We start from the raw sequence: 20,491 nt of genomic DNA on the forward strand, positions 1-20,491 counted from the left end.
CTTAAAGATAAGATTATTAAGCAACAGATACTGAAAGGTAGTGTTGGGTCAGTGGAAGTGTGAGCTGACTTTGAAAATGCCTTTTGATGGCATATGGTAAAGATTACTGTACACTCTTTCTCAACAGAGCAAGAGAGACCTGGGAAGAAACATTTATTCATGAAATCTTTACCTAATGCTGTCATTCTTTCTCTTTTGTGCAGAGGCTGTGCCATAGAAGATGCACTATTACCGATATTCTAATGCAGAAGTCAGCTGTTGGTACAAATACTTGCTCTTCAGCTACAACATTGTCTTTTGGGTGAGTACAAAATGTAGAGGCTGAAATAGCTTAGGCATAGCTAAGTTTTATTAACTTCATTATTCTGGTCAAGAGAACCAGCTGAAATATTTGTGTGAAAGCAGGAAACTGATGTATAGTATGCCCCAGGTGTTCTGTAATTGAAGAATCTTATCCCTTATGAGAAATTATTATTGAAAGTGTGAGGACTCAGTGTCCATATTATCCATGTTAAATTGCTTCTCTGTTAAAAGAATCCTCTTAAAATGTTTCCTTTCAGACCATCTTTGATCATTGTTGGGTGGTGTAGCTGTCAATACACTATGCAGAAGAGAAGAAAGGAGCTTCCTCGGGCATGTGTCAACAGCTGGCAGCACATGTCATGCTCTGTGGGCAGCTGAATTGTCTGATACAGTCTTGAAATACTTAGCTATGGACTAACCTGCCTGTAACGTTTAGAATCATGAGTGTGAAAAGATGCAACAATACACGAGTGGATTTAGATGTTAATGAAGCACCTGCCTTGGAAAAGAAGGCCCTGTAAAGGTTAGAGCATAATGTTGCACCAGAAAGAGTTAAGATGTCTGTGAGGGGAAGGTCTGGAAGCAATTCAGACAAACTCAGTAGTTCCTTTTGGAACTTTCAGGTCAAATGTTAACAAGTTTGCACCTGAAGTCCTAGAGCTGCAGTCATGGAAAGGCATGAGTAGTCCTGGAAGAGTGCAGATATAGTAACTTGTCCAGTGCTAGCAGTAAAGTTGCTGATAACCACAGACCTCCTTGCTACTGTCACCACCTTTTATTTATAGTGCAGTGCTCTAGCATGATACTGTAGCACTAAACCACAGGGGAGTTATCCTCCTGTGGATACCTGGGCAGAAAAGATTTGCAGAAACTTCTCTCCCATTAAAGGTTGATTTGCTACAATATTGCATCGTGCAAGTGATCACTAGGCATGATACTTTCTGTGTCACAATTGAGGATGCTTTCAACAGGTCAGAAATTGTGCTTATAAGCCACCAGCTCTGCCATTCCTCTTCTTCCCATGTACCCGTGGTGGAGTGTGGCACAGTGAGAAGTCATGGTTATCAAACTGTTCTGGTTTTCAGAGAAATCACTTGATAACTATGTGGATGCTCTTCAGAAGTTCATGGCGGGGTACGTGAGAAATCAACACTCTTGTTCATGAACATATTAGATTTCTTCTAGACCTCTATGTTACTCTCGTGAGTGTCTCATGAAGTGGAGCTTGAGTGACTGTTTCTGACAATCTTTTAAACTGAAATTTTTTGTCTTTGCTGTAAAGGGAGGAAGACTGTCAAGAATTTGCCTCTGTTTTTTCACAGGAATAAATTTTATATCTTTTTTTCTTCTCTGCAGTCACTACATTTTTTTTCACTTTTTAAAAACTGTATTCTCTTGAGATGAATGGTGAAGATCTAAAAATTTTTCTGTTCTTTAAAGAACAACTTTTAAAGAGATGCCAAAACATGGAGAAGAATTGATAACACAACCCGTGTGTTTCAGCTGGTCTGTTGGCTGGAGGAATTAGCTTTCTGTACAGGTACTTGTAGTCCTGGTAGCTTCCTCAACAAAAGGGTCTGATGCTTCTGTTGACGTTATCAGGCTGACCTAGTAAATGATGTGCAGCTACAGCTCTGTGGATAAGATTTTTGGCACCTTTAGTTGTAGAACAAGCTATGTAAATGTTGAAGGTAGACACCCCTATAGGCAATCCATGAATCATTTAGCTGACACAAAGATTCAGGAGCCTGTGAAATCCTGCTGGCTGGAATGACTACAAATTCACCATTTGTGAAACAGAGTGAATTTTCTGTGTGCCTTAGAAAAACTGAAGAACTACAAAACCAGAAAGGGAAATGTAACCATAATCCACAAGTAGCATTTAAAGAGGGAATGTTTGTTTTGATTCACTTTCTTTGGGTTGCAGGACAGGTGCTTCTGGAAACTTGTTTGTGAGCGTTTGTTAGTGAGCCTGGCTACTCTAGAGGTGGATGAGGGATGGATTTAGCTGGATGTCAGAGAGCCTTTTGCCCATATAAGCTGTTAGAGCTCTCCTGTGTTGATGCACAAACCAGGTAATAGTAAATAGTTGCAGGAAGATATTTGCATTTGTTCTTCTGTCATCCTTAAAGGTAAATGTTGACTTTCCCATTGTAGCTCTGAAGATATCATTGACTGTATAAACTTTAAACCATGTGCTGATGTAGTAATTCCCAGAAGTTTTAGACTTTTCACTGGGTGGTTACTGCAATTTGTGTCATGCTTCAAATGCAGTTCACATAGATTGGGATTAAACAAAATATTGAACTCAAAGAGGGCAAATATGACTAATGGCAAGCTCAATGTAATCACCCTTTAGAAATATTCATTCTTTGGAAGTCTCTTTTTTTTCAGGGGAGTGATTTGGAAAAAGAAAGTTCTGGCTTTTAGTTGTGCGCTGCTGGCTTGTAATACCACTTCTCTATTCTTTTAAGAAAGGGAATGGAGGCCATAGGAAGGCTCTGCCTAAGCCTGATTTTCATGTGTGATTACTTTGTTTCCATCTTGCTTTTTAGGCATGCTCACAAGACTTGGCTTGTCCAAGTACACTCTTGTTAATGAGTGGTGATAAGGCAGTGCTGCAGCCATTAGCCATTAAGATAGCCCTGCAGAGAGCAAGATAAGAAGGCTGGACCTTTTTGTGTTTAAATGCTTTTTTTTTTTTTTTTTGGTCAAATCACTTCATTTGTCATGGTGCAAATTAAAGACTGCAACAATGCCAAGTGAAGAGCTTGGTTTTGGCACCTTTCTGTTCTGAGTCGTTCTGCAATTGAGAGAGCTCTTCTGTGAGAGCTCTGGTGCTTGCTGCTTTGCCTCCAGTGGAAAGGGTGTTTTTTGGGGTAGATTTGCACCTCGTGGGGCCGTGGCTGGTTCAGTGAAGTGAAGGATTGCATGTGTGCTCTGCCAAAGCCTTTTATGTTGCATGTGGGCTCACTGTCTCTCACATGAATTGAGAGGGGAGGGTAAAATAGCTTTTAGCTACAATCACCTGGGTTTGTCTTCTATAGGTCAGTAGTTGTGTGTGACTCTTAAGTGTTTTTGGAGGCAAAACCAGAACTTGTCATTCATCCTGTAGGAGATTTAAGAAAGGGAATGGAGGCCCTGCACATGGTGATGAAAGTCAAAAATTCTCTTCAGTTCTGGAAAAGAATTCTGAGTTTATCTCTTGGAAAAATAAGAGAACACCCAGGTTAGCATAAGATTAGCTTGGCTTTTCCATCGTATGTTGTTTTCCAGGAACTTCTGTAACAGCAATGCTGTGCCAGGAAGAGGAGAGAATGCACCACCAGGTGGTTTCCTGACCCTGAGAGGAAGAGTCTCTGAAGAGTAAAGGATAGGAAGGAAGGGGCTGCAGGCTGCTGATTGCTCTAGCATGGGTGGAGCTGCAGTGTAAAACAGGATTATCCAGGGAGTGGGAAATGTGAGAATACACAAAAACTGCGTGCAATTCCTATTGCTGCTGATCTGACCTAGGGACAGACTGACCCACAATCACTTTGTGTTGCTAGAGTTTTGTCTTGCCAAGAGCTGCCTACATCTGAGAAACAGATTAGCCCTGCTTTCTCAGTTGGTAGTGTGATTCTGGCAGCAGTCATAGGAATCATAGGAATTCAAAGTGTGATTGGGAATGGATAAATGGGTGATGCTTAAAAGTGGTAATTTGTGCACAGTGTCACTGAGTTGACATCAGTATTGTACATCAGAGCAGTGCCTACAGTTTGATGCACTATGTTTAAAAAGTGGATTTCTAAAGCAGGAAATAAGCAAATGCTGGTAAATAGTGTTTCAGTTTCTGGGCACAATTGAGCTGCTTTGTGTATGTTTCCATCTAACTTTTCATGGAGTAAATGGTTTGAAGGTCTCTGCAGTGCAGCAGTGAATTGGGAAATCCAGTTTTTTCTTGTTTACATGTTGTTCAGATTCTGGTGAAAGGCAAATTGCATAATGCTGTGCTTTTTGAAATAGCTGACTAGCCTGCTCTCACCCTGGGAACACTTTTGGTTGTCCTTGCTTCTTCTCAGCTGCCTGTTGTCCCATTCCTCAGCCATTTAGCTCAGTGAGCTGGAGGAGGTTAAAACTTGGCTTTTAGTTTAGGCAGATCAGTTCCCTGGTCTGCCTTGCAGACATCCTTTGGGTGCCTCTGTGCAGGTGTGTTAGAGAGGGGATTTTCCTGGGGCTGATTCTCTGTAGAACTCTGGGCGTGCTCAATCACACCAACTTCTGAGCTAGTTTGATCAGCATGGTGTGTTTGTACAATGGTTTTCAGTGAGATACTTTAAAGTACCTTGCACACAGTCTTTGAAGCAAAATGATTTAATTTCATTTCACTACTATTTTATGTTGTTGCAGATTGGTTGTTTTGGTTATTGCACCTGTCAATGTAGTGGCTGATGGCTTTGTTTCTTCTGCAAGTACCCCATACTTTACTGGATTTTTGCAAAAGAATTTTTTAATGTATCTGGTTTGGTTGCTTCTAGTGAAATTTTTGAATTGCTTGTCTTAGCTGAATTAAGTTTTAGATTTATCCGCATTGTTTTAATGAGACTAAGTTTATTTTTCTTCTGATAAACTCTATTTTACTTGTAGCTAGTTTGCACAGATGCTTATGGGAATAAATTTTCAAAAGTAGTATATTTTCTTGAAACTGAATGAGCAAAGTTCATGTTCAAAGGTGAGAATAATACATGCTAGTGGAAAATCTACTTAATCAAAAATTCGTTAAAATTTAATTAAGAAGGTAATTATAATGGAAGGCAGACAGTCTGAAGAGGTCACCCTATTTATAAATTCAATAGCACAATATTAGTATTCTAGTACCCTTAATTTGTATACAGAGAGTGCAATATGTCTTCCCAGTTATTTTTTTCCACCTTGTTTTCTGTAGAAAAAATTTCCAAAGATCCGGCTGTCTGTGTAATTTACCTTGATTACTGCAAATTATACCAGCTGTCTTCATCTGTCTCCCAGCATTCCTGGAGCATTTGGAGTGAAAAGGATGAAGGATGCATCAATTATATGCACTGTGCAACTTAATGACATACACATTTGATTACTGACTATTTTCCCTGCTTTTTTTTGATCTGAAGATCACTGGGTTAAGATCTAGGGTTAATTTGGGTCAATATTCTGTTTACATTGATGTGGTTTTTAATAGTATTTTTCAAGTTATGTTTTGATCCAAATGATCTCTTTAGATGCTCTTAGCTGATTCTGAGTCCAAGGTGAGTACTCATTGTGCTATTGCTTCTGGCAATTTATTTAGTACTGCTTTGTTCAGTTCTAGCTCCATGTGTCAGTGGTGGTTTTGGTTGCTTAATCCAGATTATGGCATATAATAATTCCTGCATAGACAGGAAGATTGAGAGGTCATTTTAGTTTGATTATTGAAATTGGATGTTAAAAACAAGTTGCCTGAGTACTGAAGAAAGAGAATAAAATATTACAACAAGGAACTTCTTCTTTTGAGTGACTGTAATTCAGGAGTATTTATTATTCAAACATACGAATTAGTGGACGGTTTGTTATAAATTAGATTTTATACTTATGGAAAGTAAGCAAATGGACCATTAATCCAGCTTGATTCAGATGGGCTTAAACAAAATAAGGATTCAGAATACAAATGGTATCTAATCAGAGAAGAGGCTAATACAGAGAGCCTTGGCACTGAGAAGTCACAAGGAGCAAGCGTGGCTACTGTCATAGCCATAATATTGGTAGTATTAAGCAACTAAATAGGGAATAACCTCAAAATGCATTAAATATTCTGACATCTTCATTAGTGGGCAGGCAGACACTTTCTAGCAAATCACTGGGACAAGGATAACTCCCACTTGCATGGTGCTCTGTGGGGCTGTCTGTTAAGTATCTCTTCTTCTTGAATAATGTGCTTTTTGAGTTATCATGAAGAATCAAATTAAAATATTTTTAAAAAGTAATTTATAAAATGCATAAATGTTGTGGAATAAATGCCATTCAAATAATTTTTGTAAGAGATGGACTCATGGGGAATAAGGTCCCATTACTGTTGTCTCAAATGACAGGCAGTATTTGTTTTATTTGAGCAATAGTGCTACTAGGTAAGTTTTTTGATAATGTGGTTGATTATTACATCTAATTAATTTTTTTTTAATTTTAGCTAGCTGGAGTGGCCTTCCTTGCAGCTGGTCTGTGGGCATGGAGTGAAAAGGTAAGGATAAGAGATGGCTGGTCTTATTTCAGTGGCTGCCTCCTCCTGCTCCAGTAAAACTACTTCCTCAGGAAGCAGCGGAAGTTAAATGTAGCATCTGTACTCAGGAGCATGTTCAAATAATCTAAACTGATTTTAGTTGGAATTTACCTCTTGTCCCTGATCAGGAGTTAAGCTGTGACCCTTGATATTCAGAGCTTTTTTATGAACTTGTAAGAGCAGGATGCTGGGGAGAATTTAGCCTTTATGAATAGGTTCTCTTTCAAAAGCGTGTTTTCTAAAATCTGTATTTCTCTACTCACCTCCTTTTATTACAAACAAATATTTGGGAGGGGTATGAGCTGTCTTTATATGTTGAAAAGCACCACTAAATCTAAATGTGCATCTTCTAAATACTTCAAAAAGATGCTCCCAGTCTGTTGGCCATCTGTTGTCCACTCTATTCCCTAAGGAGTGCTTAAGTGATTGTTTCCGTGTAGAGGAACAACGCTGGGGAACATGGTGTAGCTGAATAACTCTTATTTTTAGCGAAGGTTTCTTGTAACTAAGAAACTTCCTCAGCTGAAGGAAGTTACATGCACATGTGCTGAGTTCTCCTGTTACAAGGGAACAGAATGATACAGGTATGGAAATTAATGGTTCCTCCACTGAGTGGCTGTAAAAGTAAGGGTTTAATGAAGTCAAGCACTAGGAGAAAGTGACCATTACTAGATTCACTGATCTGCATCTCAGGCAGGGGTGGAGGGCAGGTGCCCTCTCTGTTGAGTTGTGTCACGAACTGGTAAGACTTCAATTACCATCATGTGTTCACTTTTCCTTAATTGGAGTAGTTCCATACAGCAGCTGTCCACATGCAGAGAGGTTCTGAGTCCTCTGCTTTTTGGAAGTGAGTTTTATGGTTCTTTTAATTCTGAGGTATTTATTCTCCTCCTCCCTGCTCCCCATGTGCTTGCACACATTCTCATAACTAGGTTAGTGCTGTCATTGCTATATGAAAATCTATCTTGACACGCAAATGCATTTGCCTCCTATTTTGTTGTTACAAAAGAATTTTGTTTCCAACCCTTAAAGGAGGATGTCAAACTTGCCTTGAGTTTGTTCTGTAATGTTCATTCTTCTGGTTTTTTTATACAAGCACATATGATCTGTGTGGCTGGAGACTAATATCTCCATTTGCCAAATTGGCTTTATGGTACACTGAAGTGACTAAAAGGCAAAGGCAGACTCTTTCTGTCTTTCTTTTTTGAACTTTTCCTGAGTTCTTTCTGTTCTCTGTGCTATCTTGCAAATAAATGCTGCTTCAAAGCCTTTCCTGTGCTTTTGAACTTCTGAATGGTTCATGAAATCTGTTAGTTATTTTTGTCAGTTGTTATGTGCTGTTTTCAGTCTTTCAGAGCAGTGCCATTCTTCAGCCAATCGTGCCTGTATTTCACAGATAAGCATCTCAGTGAACAATAGATGGGAAGTAAGAGAAAAACTTTGCAGAAACTGAGCTGCAGTGGTAAACCCAAAGATAAACTACAGGTGGTGGAAGAGTTCTAAACATCCTGTCTCTTACCACAACATGGAGTACATTAGGTCCATTTCATTTCTATGATTTTGTCTTGGTTCTTTGTGCATTAGGAGTACAGATTAATTGCTCAGCAGTCTTTTTCTCTGGCTCTAAATCCTGTGCTTCTCTTTTGGCTGGTAATATATTGAAATGAGACTGCTGGTTTGTGAGAAGTGTTGAAAATACTACATGGAAAAATGTTGCCATTGTGACTTCTGTTATTTGGTTAAGATCCAATCTCTCTAACTGGTGTATCTAATTGGCCTATCCTTATGATTTTGTAACTGACTTTGATTATTCTGAACAGTCACATAAAAGTTAACTTGCATAAAATTTTAAGAGTCAATATCTGTCCAACAACAGATACTTCAAAAGTCACAAAGAGTGAATTATTGTCAAGTGTTGATAGAAACAAGGTGAATAACATTGAGCCCTCTTATCAGCAAAACAGTTTTGCTTAGAATGGTTTCAAGGAGGACACAAAGGAAGATCTGGGAAACCAAAGGCTGGCCAGCCTCACTTCATTCCAGCAAGTTCGTGGCTAATAACAAATGGAGAGGGTACAGGCAGTTTTCAAATCAAGACTGTTGCTTAGAGGGACTTAAAGGGCATGGACAAATAAGTCACTGTTCTGTGTGACTGAAAGGAAGACTTGAGGTGTGAGTTTTGTTACAGAATGTCTGACACTGAGTACAGGTATCAGGCTGCTCTCCTGTGCACCTGAGGAAGTCTGTGTTGTAAAGGGCATCCTGTTTGTACCAGTGCAGATGGCACAGGCAGGAGTGTCTTTAGCAAAATGGGTGTGGTGGGATTAGAGTTTTCTGAATTAATTCCATTGTTTCCTTCCTTCAGGATTTTTGACTTAACATCATTTCTTAAACAAAATCCCCATAACCCTCTTATTTAAAAGAGCATGTTGTAAACATTAAGTGTGAAAGTGAAGAAAGTGTTGTGGACCTCTGAGGCTGAATAATAAAGCTGGTTCCTGCCTACTTCTACTTGTAACATGCTTTGATCAGACTAAATTGTCCTCCAAAAAATGTTGCTTGAGCAAGTGAGATTGTGTGAAAACAAAAAGCTTGAGTTTGGTTGTGGGAAGGAGATGGCTGGCAATGGTTATGAATGTTTCAGCATCCTGGGCACACATGGTTTGGTTTCACAGCATGTTGCTTCTACACGGATGCTGCATTAGCCCATCTGATCCTGACAGGTGTTTCTTGACTGTGGGGTCTGAGCCAAGGTTTGATTAGGTGGGACTCTCATAATTAACCAGGTAGACCAAGTTTTTTAGCTGTGAGGTGTAACAGTTTTTAAAAATGAAAGCGTGTGACTGGCAAAACATATCTACAAACTAGGACCATTTTGTAATAGGCTGTTTGAACTGTTAGTCACCAGCTGTTGCAAGGCAATTGTGAGTCCTTCAGTTTAATTATTTTTTTTCCTTTTCATCTCATCAGCCAGTTTTGATATAAACAACTCTGTTTTGCTGTTGCCAAATTAACAGCTCTGACAGAATCTGCTATGGAACATGCTATGAAAGAAGATGGAGTCTTGTGGAACACTGCAGTGCTGTTAATCAATGTCCTCAGCTGATGGAGTTCCTCCAAGGGCACATTTTCTTCTAATGCTGTAGATTTTATTTTGTTAAGTAAGCAATTGAATAAGAAGTGATAGAGATTTTTCCAAGGTCTTATCTTAGGATGTATATCCTTTGCACTTTATTCTAGAATGTATACCTGGTAGAAAGATGGTAATTTGCATTTTATTGAAGGAATTGGGCAGCTTATTCCAAGTGTCTCTGATATTTTGCTCTTACACTAAACATGGTTAGCTTGAGAATATACTCTATAAAGAAAAATAGTGAACATGTGTTGATTTTTGTTATTTCTTTGTTTCAAAAGTGAAAATATTTCCTTACTAAGATGTTCTATGTATTGTTAATAGTTGTATGATGAACACTCAGACTACTTCAGGGCTGCCTGGGTGTCCCTGCAAATCCTTCTCATGAAGAGTTTGTTGTTCGTCCCTTCTGTGTTCTGCATCTTCCGTCTTGTTCTTGCACATACCCCGAGAATCCTGCTATATTTATTTGATGGAGTTTTAATGGTAGCTGGTGTAATAACTTTTTAAAACCTAATCTAGAAAGTATAAGGAGGGTTTTCACTGTGTTAGCATTGCATTCACATAGATTTAGCAATCTAAGCGCACAGACTTCATAGCAAAGATTATTGTCAAGATAAATGGTTTTTGGATAGTTAACAAAAAAGAAACTATTGCTTCTATGTTGGGCAAATTGCAAATATAGGGAATAGGTAACTGGTTTTGGTGTAAGAATATCAGGGGTGAAAGGGGAGTGTTTAGACTATGCTGTTATATTTCTGCTAGAGTTTGGAGTAGCACTACTAAGACTCTCTGACACTAGAAGGATTGTAACCAAAAAGAGAGGACAAATATGCTTCCCGTGAAAACAAAAAAAAGGTTTCCCTCTTTCAAACGTCATCCATAAGGTGCTTTGTCCTTAGAATGTCTTTCCCTTTGTCCCACTTAAACATTAGAATTGGAAAAGTTTTCTTAATATATTTTTGAGGCCGTGATATTGGAGTGCCCTTGTGATTGATGCATTTCAAGTTGATATAAAACATTAATTCTTTTACCTTGAAACTAAATGAACATTCAGTGGTAGAATTGAGCTTTTGGCACCATCTTGTGGAATTCTGTTTGGCAAATAGGACGATGTAGCCCGAGAAACTGACTTACTAGAAGAGTTGCTAGCTATAACTTTAATACTTCCTCTGCTGGGGTGAAGAGAACTGGTATTGTCAATGACCATTTGACAACAAGACTTTTTGTTGGTGTCACTGTTGGCAAGTTCAAGGGTTTGCAACCAGTTCATTGGGAATCGTGGAAATCATCCAGAAGGAATGCTGAGTGAATGAGATGCTTACAGTGGTCACATTTTGTTCTGACTTTTTCTTGCAGGGTGTATTGTCTGATCTGACAAAGGTGACTGGTCTTCATGGTCTGGACCCAGTGGTGCTTGTCTTAGTGGTGGGAATAGTGATGTTTACTTTGGGATTTGCTGGTTGTGTGGGAGCACTGAGAGAAAACATCTGCCTGCTGAAGTTTGTAAGTAACATCATTACATGAGGGAGTTATTATATGTGTGAAAGCTGCAAATGATGAACTGGGAGCAAACCCAGATAATTCATGATAGAATTTGGTTTCTGGCAAAATACATGGTAAACTTGCTGCCTTGATAAACCTCTGAGTAATGGCATTGAAAGCAGAGTGGTCCTAGCTTATCTATTCTCCTCTTTGTGGAACATGTTCTTCCCTGACTTTTTTAATTTGTTCTGCTCTGCAGTGATGTTATAGTAGGTATATCGGAATCTAACATTGTGTTGTTATGGAACATGCTTAGTCAGTTAGGAATCACTGAGAGAGTATAATATAGTGGAACAAAATCCCTTAAAAGCTTTCAAGTTTCTTGTACGTGTTGGCAAAACTTTGGGACTTCAGAGACTGATGTAAAATTTCTTAAATGGTTCTTTTTATACTGAGGCTTCTTCTTTGCTTCAGAGCTAAAAACAGCTAAGCTAGACAAAAAATTAAAAAAAAATAAACTATAAAATTAGAAACAATCCAAGAGGTAATCAAGACTTCTTTAGCCCTGTGTTTTACTGATTCTCATTTATTATTGTTTTCATTGCTGTGAATAATGACTGTCTGATGGTCTTTTTACTGTCAAGTTCAGGTGACAAAAAAAACCAACTCTTCCTCTTGGGGTTTCTTTACCTTGTATACTCACTGTGCTCAGTGTCTGTACTGAATCAAAATTTGAACCCAGTTCTGTATCTGTTTCTGGTGGTATAGGAATGCATACAAAATGAATTAATATTTTCTAATTTAGGACTTTCGGTTTTTTACAGTTCTGTGGAACAATTGTGTTTATATTCCTGTTGGAGCTGGCAGTAGCAGTTATGGCTTTCCTGTTCCAGGACTGGGTGAGGGACAGGGTAAAAGAATTCTTTGAGAATAACATTAAATCCTACCGAGACGACATTGACCTCCAGAACATCATTGATTCACTACAGAGAATTGTAAGTTCATATCCTGTCACTTCTTTGATGCCTTCTAGGAGAATATAGATTTTAAAGTTTTCATTTTTTAATAGAATCATAATCATTTGTAGCTAATAGTACTGTTACTGATCTGCTGGTTTCCTTCCTTCTGTATTGAAGGCAGCAGGGAGGGAAGATAGCCTGAGGTCCAGGCTTGTTCTGATGTCTGCTGTGGAAGCTCTCTCAGGCATGCATCTGCCTTTGACCTTTCTCATTTGCTCCCCTTTCCCTTGCTCCCTAAGAAAAAGCTTTCTCTTAAAAAATTTGGCAGTGGAACTTATTGTATGACAATTACATCTAAAATGATAATTTTTATGAATTGCCTTGACAGGCTGACACTTGTTTCCAGGAGCAGTATTCCAGATGTATTGCTTTGATTTCACAGAGCTTGGATTTCATATCTATTCATTGTTTTTACTCTGCTGTTGTCATTGATTCTGCACAGACTTAGGGATAGTGAAGATTTGTAAGCAAACACTGTTTGGAGGTATTTTAGAGATAATTTATCCACTGAACAAACTTCTGGAATGTATTTATCTGCTGCAGAACCATTGCTGTGGGGCCCAAGGTCCAGAAGATTGGGACTTCAACATCTACTTTGACTGCAAGAGTGAAAGCAAAAGTCGTGAGAAGTGCGGAGTTCCTTTTTCCTGTTGTATACCCGATCCTGCTGTAAGTTGTTTCCTGGCTTTGTTGTTGCCCTGAGATTGTCAGGTTATCACAGGAAGTACTTCCTGAATAAGGTGTTGAAGGGCTTTGAGGTGTCCTAAATGACTAAAAATCACTCTTGTGCAGACAAACCTTTTTTTGTGTTTCTGTTGCATTCTTTTTAGGGTCCAAATGTGGCAACCTGTTAAGTGAAAATGTGTTGTTACCAGGAATTCAAGCCATTTTGGTATGGTTTGGATCTGAAGCACTGGTGGCTGGCTATTTTTTATTCCCAGTGTGTTGTTTCCTTGGATCCCTGGCCTTTTTCAGGCGTGTAAAGAGCTGAGACCTCTAAGAGTGTGTTTACCCCAGATGGAATTAATGTTTCACCACCCCTTTGCCAGACAGGCAGGAGTAGCTCCATTTGCTGCTTTGTCAGTAATTAGTGAAGTACTCATGTATGAAGTTTAAAGCTTCTGAGAAAGTCCTTGGTTTTGGCAAGGTTTAGGTGCTTATTGGTTAACTTGTTTTACTAAACTTTGTGAAACTTTTGAGCGTTGCAGCAGATGCCAAAATGTGGAGGTAGGGGCTAACTTAGAGTGCTTTATGGTATTATTGGGAATACTTACAGCTTAAAATCCATCCAGCAATCCTTGTGCTGAGAGCCATTGGTAAGTTATATTTAATATCTGGTAGGCTTCTCTGATTGTATTGGCAATCAGCCAAGGAAAGCCTTTGTCAGGGCCATATACCATGTTCAGATTCCCCAGTAATTATTTTCTAGCCTAGTTTGGAGCAGTACTGTTCAACTGCACATTTTTCTGTTGCTGCTGCTATATTTAAGGAGGCAGAAGGATGCTTAAGTCTGTTTAATGTGAGATTCTATTATTAATATTTCAATAAACCTTACTATCAGTTTTGTAAATGCAGATGTCTCACCTGTGTGATGGTAGTGCAGTTTTCATGTTAAAAAGTTGCTAGTTGAATGCAAGTGATAGAAGCAGCTGAGTTTTCTGATGCAGGGTATCATCTGATATCATCATCTATAGTACGCACCTTTGCTTTGTCATTAATTTTCTTCTGTTCTGCTAGGGCTTTGCTTGTCTTGCTAAAAATGCTTTTAAAAATGTTTGGCTCTGACAATTGATTTGTTTATGGATATAAAAGGTAGAAAAACTTGCTGTGAACAGAAGTGAGTACAAGTAAATTGATTTGTTTATTTAAAATCTCTTTTGCTTTGCAGCAAAAAGTTGTGAATACACAATGTGGCTATGATATCAGAAAGAAGGTAAGGTGCTGTCTGTCATGTTCTGTGCCTGCATAGACAAGACTAAAACTGGTGGGATTGCTGATAGATGTGTCAGCTCAAAATTCTAGGAGCTAATAACTGTCCTACATCATACTACAGATGTAGAAAAAGGTAGACATTGTCCTTTGTTTAAAGTAACCTCCTGCTGTGGGAGGGGAGAGAAAACAAGTGGGAACAGGTGAGGGGAAAGGTGGGTTTCAAAAAGGGATAGGATTTGGATTTCAAGTGTTCATTTCAATTACCAGTTGTAATAGTCTAAATCTGCTGATCTGTTGTTTGCTAATTTGACCATCTATCATCTGCTAGTCTATTATCTGCTAGTTTTACTGTGTTTCTAATAAACAGGATTTTCAGGAAGATAGAAATATCAATGCCTGACATTCTCCAATTCACATGTGTATTTTTGACGTGTGGTTAAAAACTTTACTGCAAAAGTGACAAAACATTAGCCTAGCTAGATCATGTGATTGATCTTGTAGTAAACTTGAGCAGAAAAGTAATATTCTTATTCTTCCTTTTTACATTCAGAGCAAAAGTCAATGGGATGATCAGATTTTTGTCAAAGGATGTATCCATGCACTTGAAGCTTGGTTACCCCGAAATATCTACATTGTTGCAGGTGTCTTCATAGCTATCTCACTGCTCCAGGTTAGTTGTTATTGCTATGATTCTTTGAAAAATTGCCATGTTTGTAGGTAAAGACCTGCTGAAGGTAAAAGTAATTATGGACAGGTATAATAAATATTTTGAATGTGGATTTTTTAGGTTTGATAAGAGGATGGCAGGAACACCTCTTATGGTAGAGGGGAGTTAGTGTGAAAACACCTGTTGCACAAAGCAGTGAAGGTTATAATAAAAATACAGTGCAGTAATAATAGTGTGTGATAATTGGGATATATATTGTAATATTAATATGGTCATATGTAATATACAATTATTATATAAAGTATTCCCTGTGTTTCAATGTCATTAAGGAGGGGGGATCTGCTGTCTGCTGCAGTAGATCTGAGCTCCAGCTTTCTATCACAAATCTGAACTAAGATACAGCCTTGTCCTTCATGCTGAGGCTACCTCAGCTGGCTGTAGGTAACCTGCAGTGGCTGACCTAAAGTGGCTGTAGCATGCTGCTCAAAAAGGTTGGGAATGTAAGAGCAGGGAAATAGGTGAACAGGTAGCAAATGTGATGTTAGGAGAACCAGATGGAAGATGGTGACTTCTGTTACCTCATCAGTGCTTGGTACATCAGAGAGGGAGCTGAAACTCTCACTAAAGCATCTTACATTACTGCTTTCAAGGTGGATGCTGCTTTCATTGTGGCAGTTGTTTGCACTGCATTCTATGCTATGAAATTCCTTCACTTCAATTGGAAACAATAAACTTTAAATTCTGCTACAGAAAGTATTTTCTGTGTAATTGACAATAGTTAGTATGGAGTGCTAGCAAAAGTCCTTCCTCCAGCCCTGGTAATACTGCCCTCTGTAGCTTAGGGTCTGATATGTTTTTCTCACCATCTGGTGATAATGCTTCCATGGGATTGAGAAATGCTGTGCTAAAAACAGCTCCTCTTGCTAGGAAGATGGCCAAGACACAAAGTTTAATCGTTTGGCAGTGTGTTGATTGACAATAACTTGACAATGCTGTTCTCTATTCATGTCCCAAGACTCTGTGAAACCACTCTCAGTTATTTGTGCTTTCCAATTGGGTCTTTCTTGTGCATTAAGCTATTTTATTGTGGGACTGAGAATTAGACATAACCTGACATTTAAATGAAATCTTCTGGCTTTCCAAAACTTCACCCCAGTTTTATATTATTGCTAAGAATGCATTAGGGAGTTTGCTGAGTTACAAGTTTATCCTCAGTTTATAAAGGAAGATTTCCCTGAGAACTGCCATGAATGTTAAAACTTCAAATTTCAAATGTCTCTGAATAATATGGGACTACTGTGTTGTCTGTGACAAGAATTTCATTTTAGTACTGGTAATTGTACTTTCTGTCTGTATTTAAAAAAATTGATCTGAAAACTGACTGGGTTGTTATTCAAAGTTGTGGAACGAATGCCAATGTCTGCTTTGTAGCTTTAGCAGTAGGTAAGCATGGGTGTTCATGACACTCAGGCTTGGTGAAGTGGGTTTGTTCTAGCTCTAAGGCATCTGAAAGCTTATTATTTTGAAGGCTGCTGAAGTTTTACATGAAAGTATCTTTCTCATGAGTTTTATTACCTGCAGGATTCTGTTGCCTTTATTACCTTTTAGTAATAGCTATGTTTTGATGGATGATCTTGGCTATGAAATATCTGAACCTGCCAACAAACATCTTGCAGACTGGTGCATTACAAGTGTTTTATCTCACAAAATGGTGTATTTTTTATCTTTTTAGATTTTTGGGATTTTCCTAGCCAGGACATTGATTTCTGATATTGAAGCTGTAAAGGCAAGTAATGCCTTCTGAATATGAAAGCAGACCCATGTTGCAAGACAGTGTATGTTAAGATGATTGATTGGACACCGAGGCAGAAGAAATGCACAGACCATGAAATACTCCTGTTGTTAAAAGCCTTATGTGGATTTTTTTTTTTCCCCTGCTCATGGTTTTTGTTAAAAGCTGTTACAAAAAACAATCACCAAACACATGCTGTCTACCTTTTTTCTGGCAAGACAACTCAGCGCACCAGCGTTGATCTCTGAGGAAGAAATGGAATTTCCCAGGACACTGGCAGAGCAGATTTTAAAGACTGTAGCAGGGAGCCATGAAACTGCTGTAAACCCTTTCCTTGAAGGATTGCTATGAAGATTGTTCTGTCTTCACTCCTGTCTTCTGTCTTAAAATGTAATCTTGTCAAATGTCACGTGCTGATTTCTTCAGAACCTTGCAATCATGCTAATCTCTCCAGGAGACTTATCCAGCCGTTTTTGGCAGCATATCCAGCGATCATAACTGGAAATTGGGAAAAAAAACCCACAAAATGTCCACATCTTTAGTTGACTTTAGGTTGTTCGAATCCCATGCTATTTTGAATAATTCAAGCCTGCTCCCAGGATGGGAAAAATCTGACTATCTATAGCATTAAGTCTTACAAATCTCCATTTCAGGCAAGAGGGTGTAAAGCCCTGATGCTGTTTCCTGTCTGAGAAAAATGTAAATATTCTTTATTTATAGAAGAAAAACCTCTTTAAAAATGCTTATCCTTTCAATGATCAGTAATAGCTTTAAAAAGGGCTGTCTGCATACACTTCAGAATGCAGCTTGTTTCAGTAGGTAGCAAGCATGCTGTGCTAGCTGTTGATGGCTTTTGTTATTCCTCTAGTTTCTGTCACAACTGCTATGTTGATCTTCAGAAGTTTTAACTGCCACTACCAGGACTGATGAAAGACTTGCAAATTCAGTGTTAATGTCATTTTCTACATGAAGCTGAACTAGTCCTTCTTATGTCAGGGTTTTCATTTTAATCAAGAGAAAATGAAACTCTTCTTCCAGTCCTCCCGTTGTGGGGATTAGTAGATGGATCTGTAGGTCAGTAGGGGTTCCAGTCTCTTCTGTAAGACTTTGGTGTTGTCTCCTTAGCTGTAAGGTGGAAGTCTGTGGCTGAAGTGTTTTTAGAAGTAGCTGTAGCTGTCAGTCTTACTGTGGGCCATATAACTAACATCATTTACTGCTTCCAGTGACACCAGGGTTTTCAGGGAGAGCAGGTTCACTTACAGTGCCTAACATAGTGTAAATTTTAGAAAAGTATCTATTTTTATAATGATATTTTACTATATGTAGTGTGCCTGAAGATTTAATACTTGTCTTTCTAAAGTATATGGCTTTCTTTGGAAGCCAAGCTTTTAAATATATTATGTTCTTTTTTTCTATTATGCATATATTAACAATCATTTCACTGGCAAAAGTTGATCAACAGTAAGAATCTTTGTGTCTGGTGGATTGTCCAGACACCCTTCTTGCTTGTAATCTGTGAAGCACTTCAGACAGTGCTCATGTGTACTTCAGCTTTCATAGTTCTTTTTCTGGCCAGTGATTGAGACACAACAGGAAAAGGAAGCTTGTCTAAGGATGGCTGATTTCCTTACAGTAGCAGAGAATAGTCTGCTATTAACTCATCTAAAAACCTGCAAGTTAAATGGCTGGAAGTACACTGTGACTTTTTAAATTGGGTATACAACAAGAAAACAATAGCAGTAGATCACTGAGGGGAGAGCAAGAGGCATTTCTTCTGTAAAGCCATGAATTTGAGGTCTGTGTTACCTTTTTGTTGAATCTGATCCATGAGAAGCAGCCAGAAATGTGTGATTGTAATACAGCTTGGTAAGCAGCAGAGTAGTGGCCAGGAAACTTTGCTTTAAATTCTGGTGCTTGAAACCTTGTAACACCTCATCAGCCGATTTACTTGGTTATGTGTGAAATCTGATGTATGTAAAATCAGAGAAGGCAGATTCCTGTCTGAAAGTTTTTAGTCATAAAACATTGCATTGAAAACACCAGCTAGAGAGTACATTTCCCTTTGCCAGTTTTTGACACAGGCAGCTCCTAGTGCTAGGAAGGAATTCCAGCGATTTGGTGAAAATCATTCTGGTGTCAAAGATGGCTGTGGAGCTCATGCACTGAAATTAGCTGCTGACAAGAGCCAGCATTACAGATTACAATTCCAGGGTCTGCACATCTTGCCAAGTTACCTGAAGACTAATTAATACTTCATTTTTTTGAAGCACTGTTTGTATGCAAACCAGAATTTAACTGAAGTATTGTATTTCCACAGTTAATTCTTAATGGCTTTGGCCATATTAACACCAGCCTTTGTATCAGTGTTTCAGTTATTTGGAACTGAATTTGAGGGAAGTTCAACTTATTTGAGGACCTTTAAATTCATGGAGGGATTTGTCTTTTTTGACATTGTGGATAAACTTCTCTATGCTTATTCAGTGTAATTTTTTAAATCCTTGGGCTCTAGGTTGTTTTGCCCCTGTATGTTCTGAAGTACACCCATACTTGGCTGGTGTAATTTCAGACTTGTAAGGGGAACACTTTCTACTTAGTTTTATTTAGCACCTTCTCTGTGGACCTGCAGTGACTTCATGGCTAAAGATTTAGGTTATGGTCTAAAATAAGTCTTGTCAGCAAAAGCAGCTGGGTGTGAGCCTGCCTCTGAAGCCTCAAAGGAAAATTAACTCAGTGATCTCACTGAGAGGTCTGATACATTGTTGATGTTGAGATTTCAGCGGTTGCCTTTGGAACAAGTTCACCAACACTACAGTGGAACCAAGGTTTTTCATGAAGATGTCAAAAGAGGTCAGACTTGAAGAACTGGACTGAGAGAAGCAAACTTCAATGTGATATCTTTTATTTCTCAGAAATGAGCACAACTTATTTCCGTTAAGCAATGTATGTATGTGTCAGTGTGTTTGACAGTGCAGCTGCCTCCGGTGTTATTGATATAACTGCATTTGGACACAGTTTCCCTGTACATGAAGAGGAGGATGAATATAAGCACTGAAAAAAGTGCAGTGACCAAAGGACCTTGGGTTGCCTTGTGAAAACCTGAATGTTTCTTCCCAAGAGATCTTTAGCTTTGGTGAGCTCATGCAGTGCCATGTGGACAGACTTGTGCTCCCAGTCCATGGAGCTTGATGTGGCCATTGATTTAGGTGTAGAACTGCCTTCCTTGGGTTTTGTATCCCCATCCCATCCTTCCCTCTTTCTTCCCCTTACTGCCTGTGCATTGTCATGCAGCTTGAACATTGTTCAGCCACTGGGAGGGGAGCTCCTATCTCCTCTTCTGAGATGGCTTTTCTGAATGACTTTCAATATATTTTTTTTCTCAAGCCTTAAATTTGATTAAATAAAATTCAATATTTTCTACTCCTGGAGTTTGATTCCTGAGATTTGTTGCTTACAGTCACTAATATTTCACTCTTGAAGGTTTAGACTGGCTACTGAGACTGCAGTTTGTGGATAACCCAGAAATGGTGAAGGTCCAGGAGTGCTTGGTTTTGTATTTTGCTGAAAATATTTCTTTATATTTTTTATTTTCAGTTTGAGTTATTGAATAATAGATGAGACTGATGCTTTTCTCTGTATTTTTAATGGAAAGCCATGAACAAGTGAAGAGCTGCAGGATGGTGTATTCAGTCTTTGGAAATTGAAAAAAGTTAAAAGTGCTGTTTTTCTTTTATTATGTGGTCAAAACTTGCTTGTGTGTCACTCAACAAGTGTCACTTCTCTTGGGTGGTTTTATGAAATGCCCTTTCTCAAGGCCGCTCCTGAGAGTGATATTTAGTGATGAGTGTCATGGGCTAAGTAGTGCTACTGGGTTTTGCAAGTGGGAAAGCTTTTGTGG

The 20,491-nt window shown here is 38.7% G+C and overlaps 1 protein-coding gene across 1 annotated transcript in view; it reads left to right on the forward strand.

The window, feature by feature from the left end:
• The window catches only part of TSPAN14 (tetraspanin 14), a 33,518-nt gene extending 13,505 nt beyond the window's left edge, over window positions 1-20,013 (forward strand). Inside the window, exons 2-9 of the mRNA XM_066554645.1 lie at window positions 204-301; window positions 6,479-6,529; window positions 11,061-11,207; window positions 12,011-12,181; window positions 12,749-12,874; window positions 14,094-14,138; window positions 14,688-14,807; window positions 16,537-20,013. Coding sequence (XP_066410742.1) covers window positions 221-301; window positions 6,479-6,529; window positions 11,061-11,207; window positions 12,011-12,181; window positions 12,749-12,874; window positions 14,094-14,138; window positions 14,688-14,807; window positions 16,537-16,608 — 813 coding nt within the window. The 5' untranslated portion in view covers window positions 204-220 and the 3' untranslated portion in view covers window positions 16,609-20,013. The remainder of the gene's footprint in view (window positions 1-203; window positions 302-6,478; window positions 6,530-11,060; window positions 11,208-12,010; window positions 12,182-12,748; window positions 12,875-14,093; window positions 14,139-14,687; window positions 14,808-16,536) is intronic.
• Window positions 20,014-20,491: the final 478 nt, after the last annotated feature.

The sequence above is a fragment of the Molothrus aeneus genome, chromosome 8 (genome assembly GCF_037042795.1).
Source record: "Molothrus aeneus isolate 106 chromosome 8, BPBGC_Maene_1.0, whole genome shotgun sequence".
Taxonomy (NCBI): Eukaryota; Metazoa; Chordata; class Aves; order Passeriformes; family Icteridae; genus Molothrus; species Molothrus aeneus.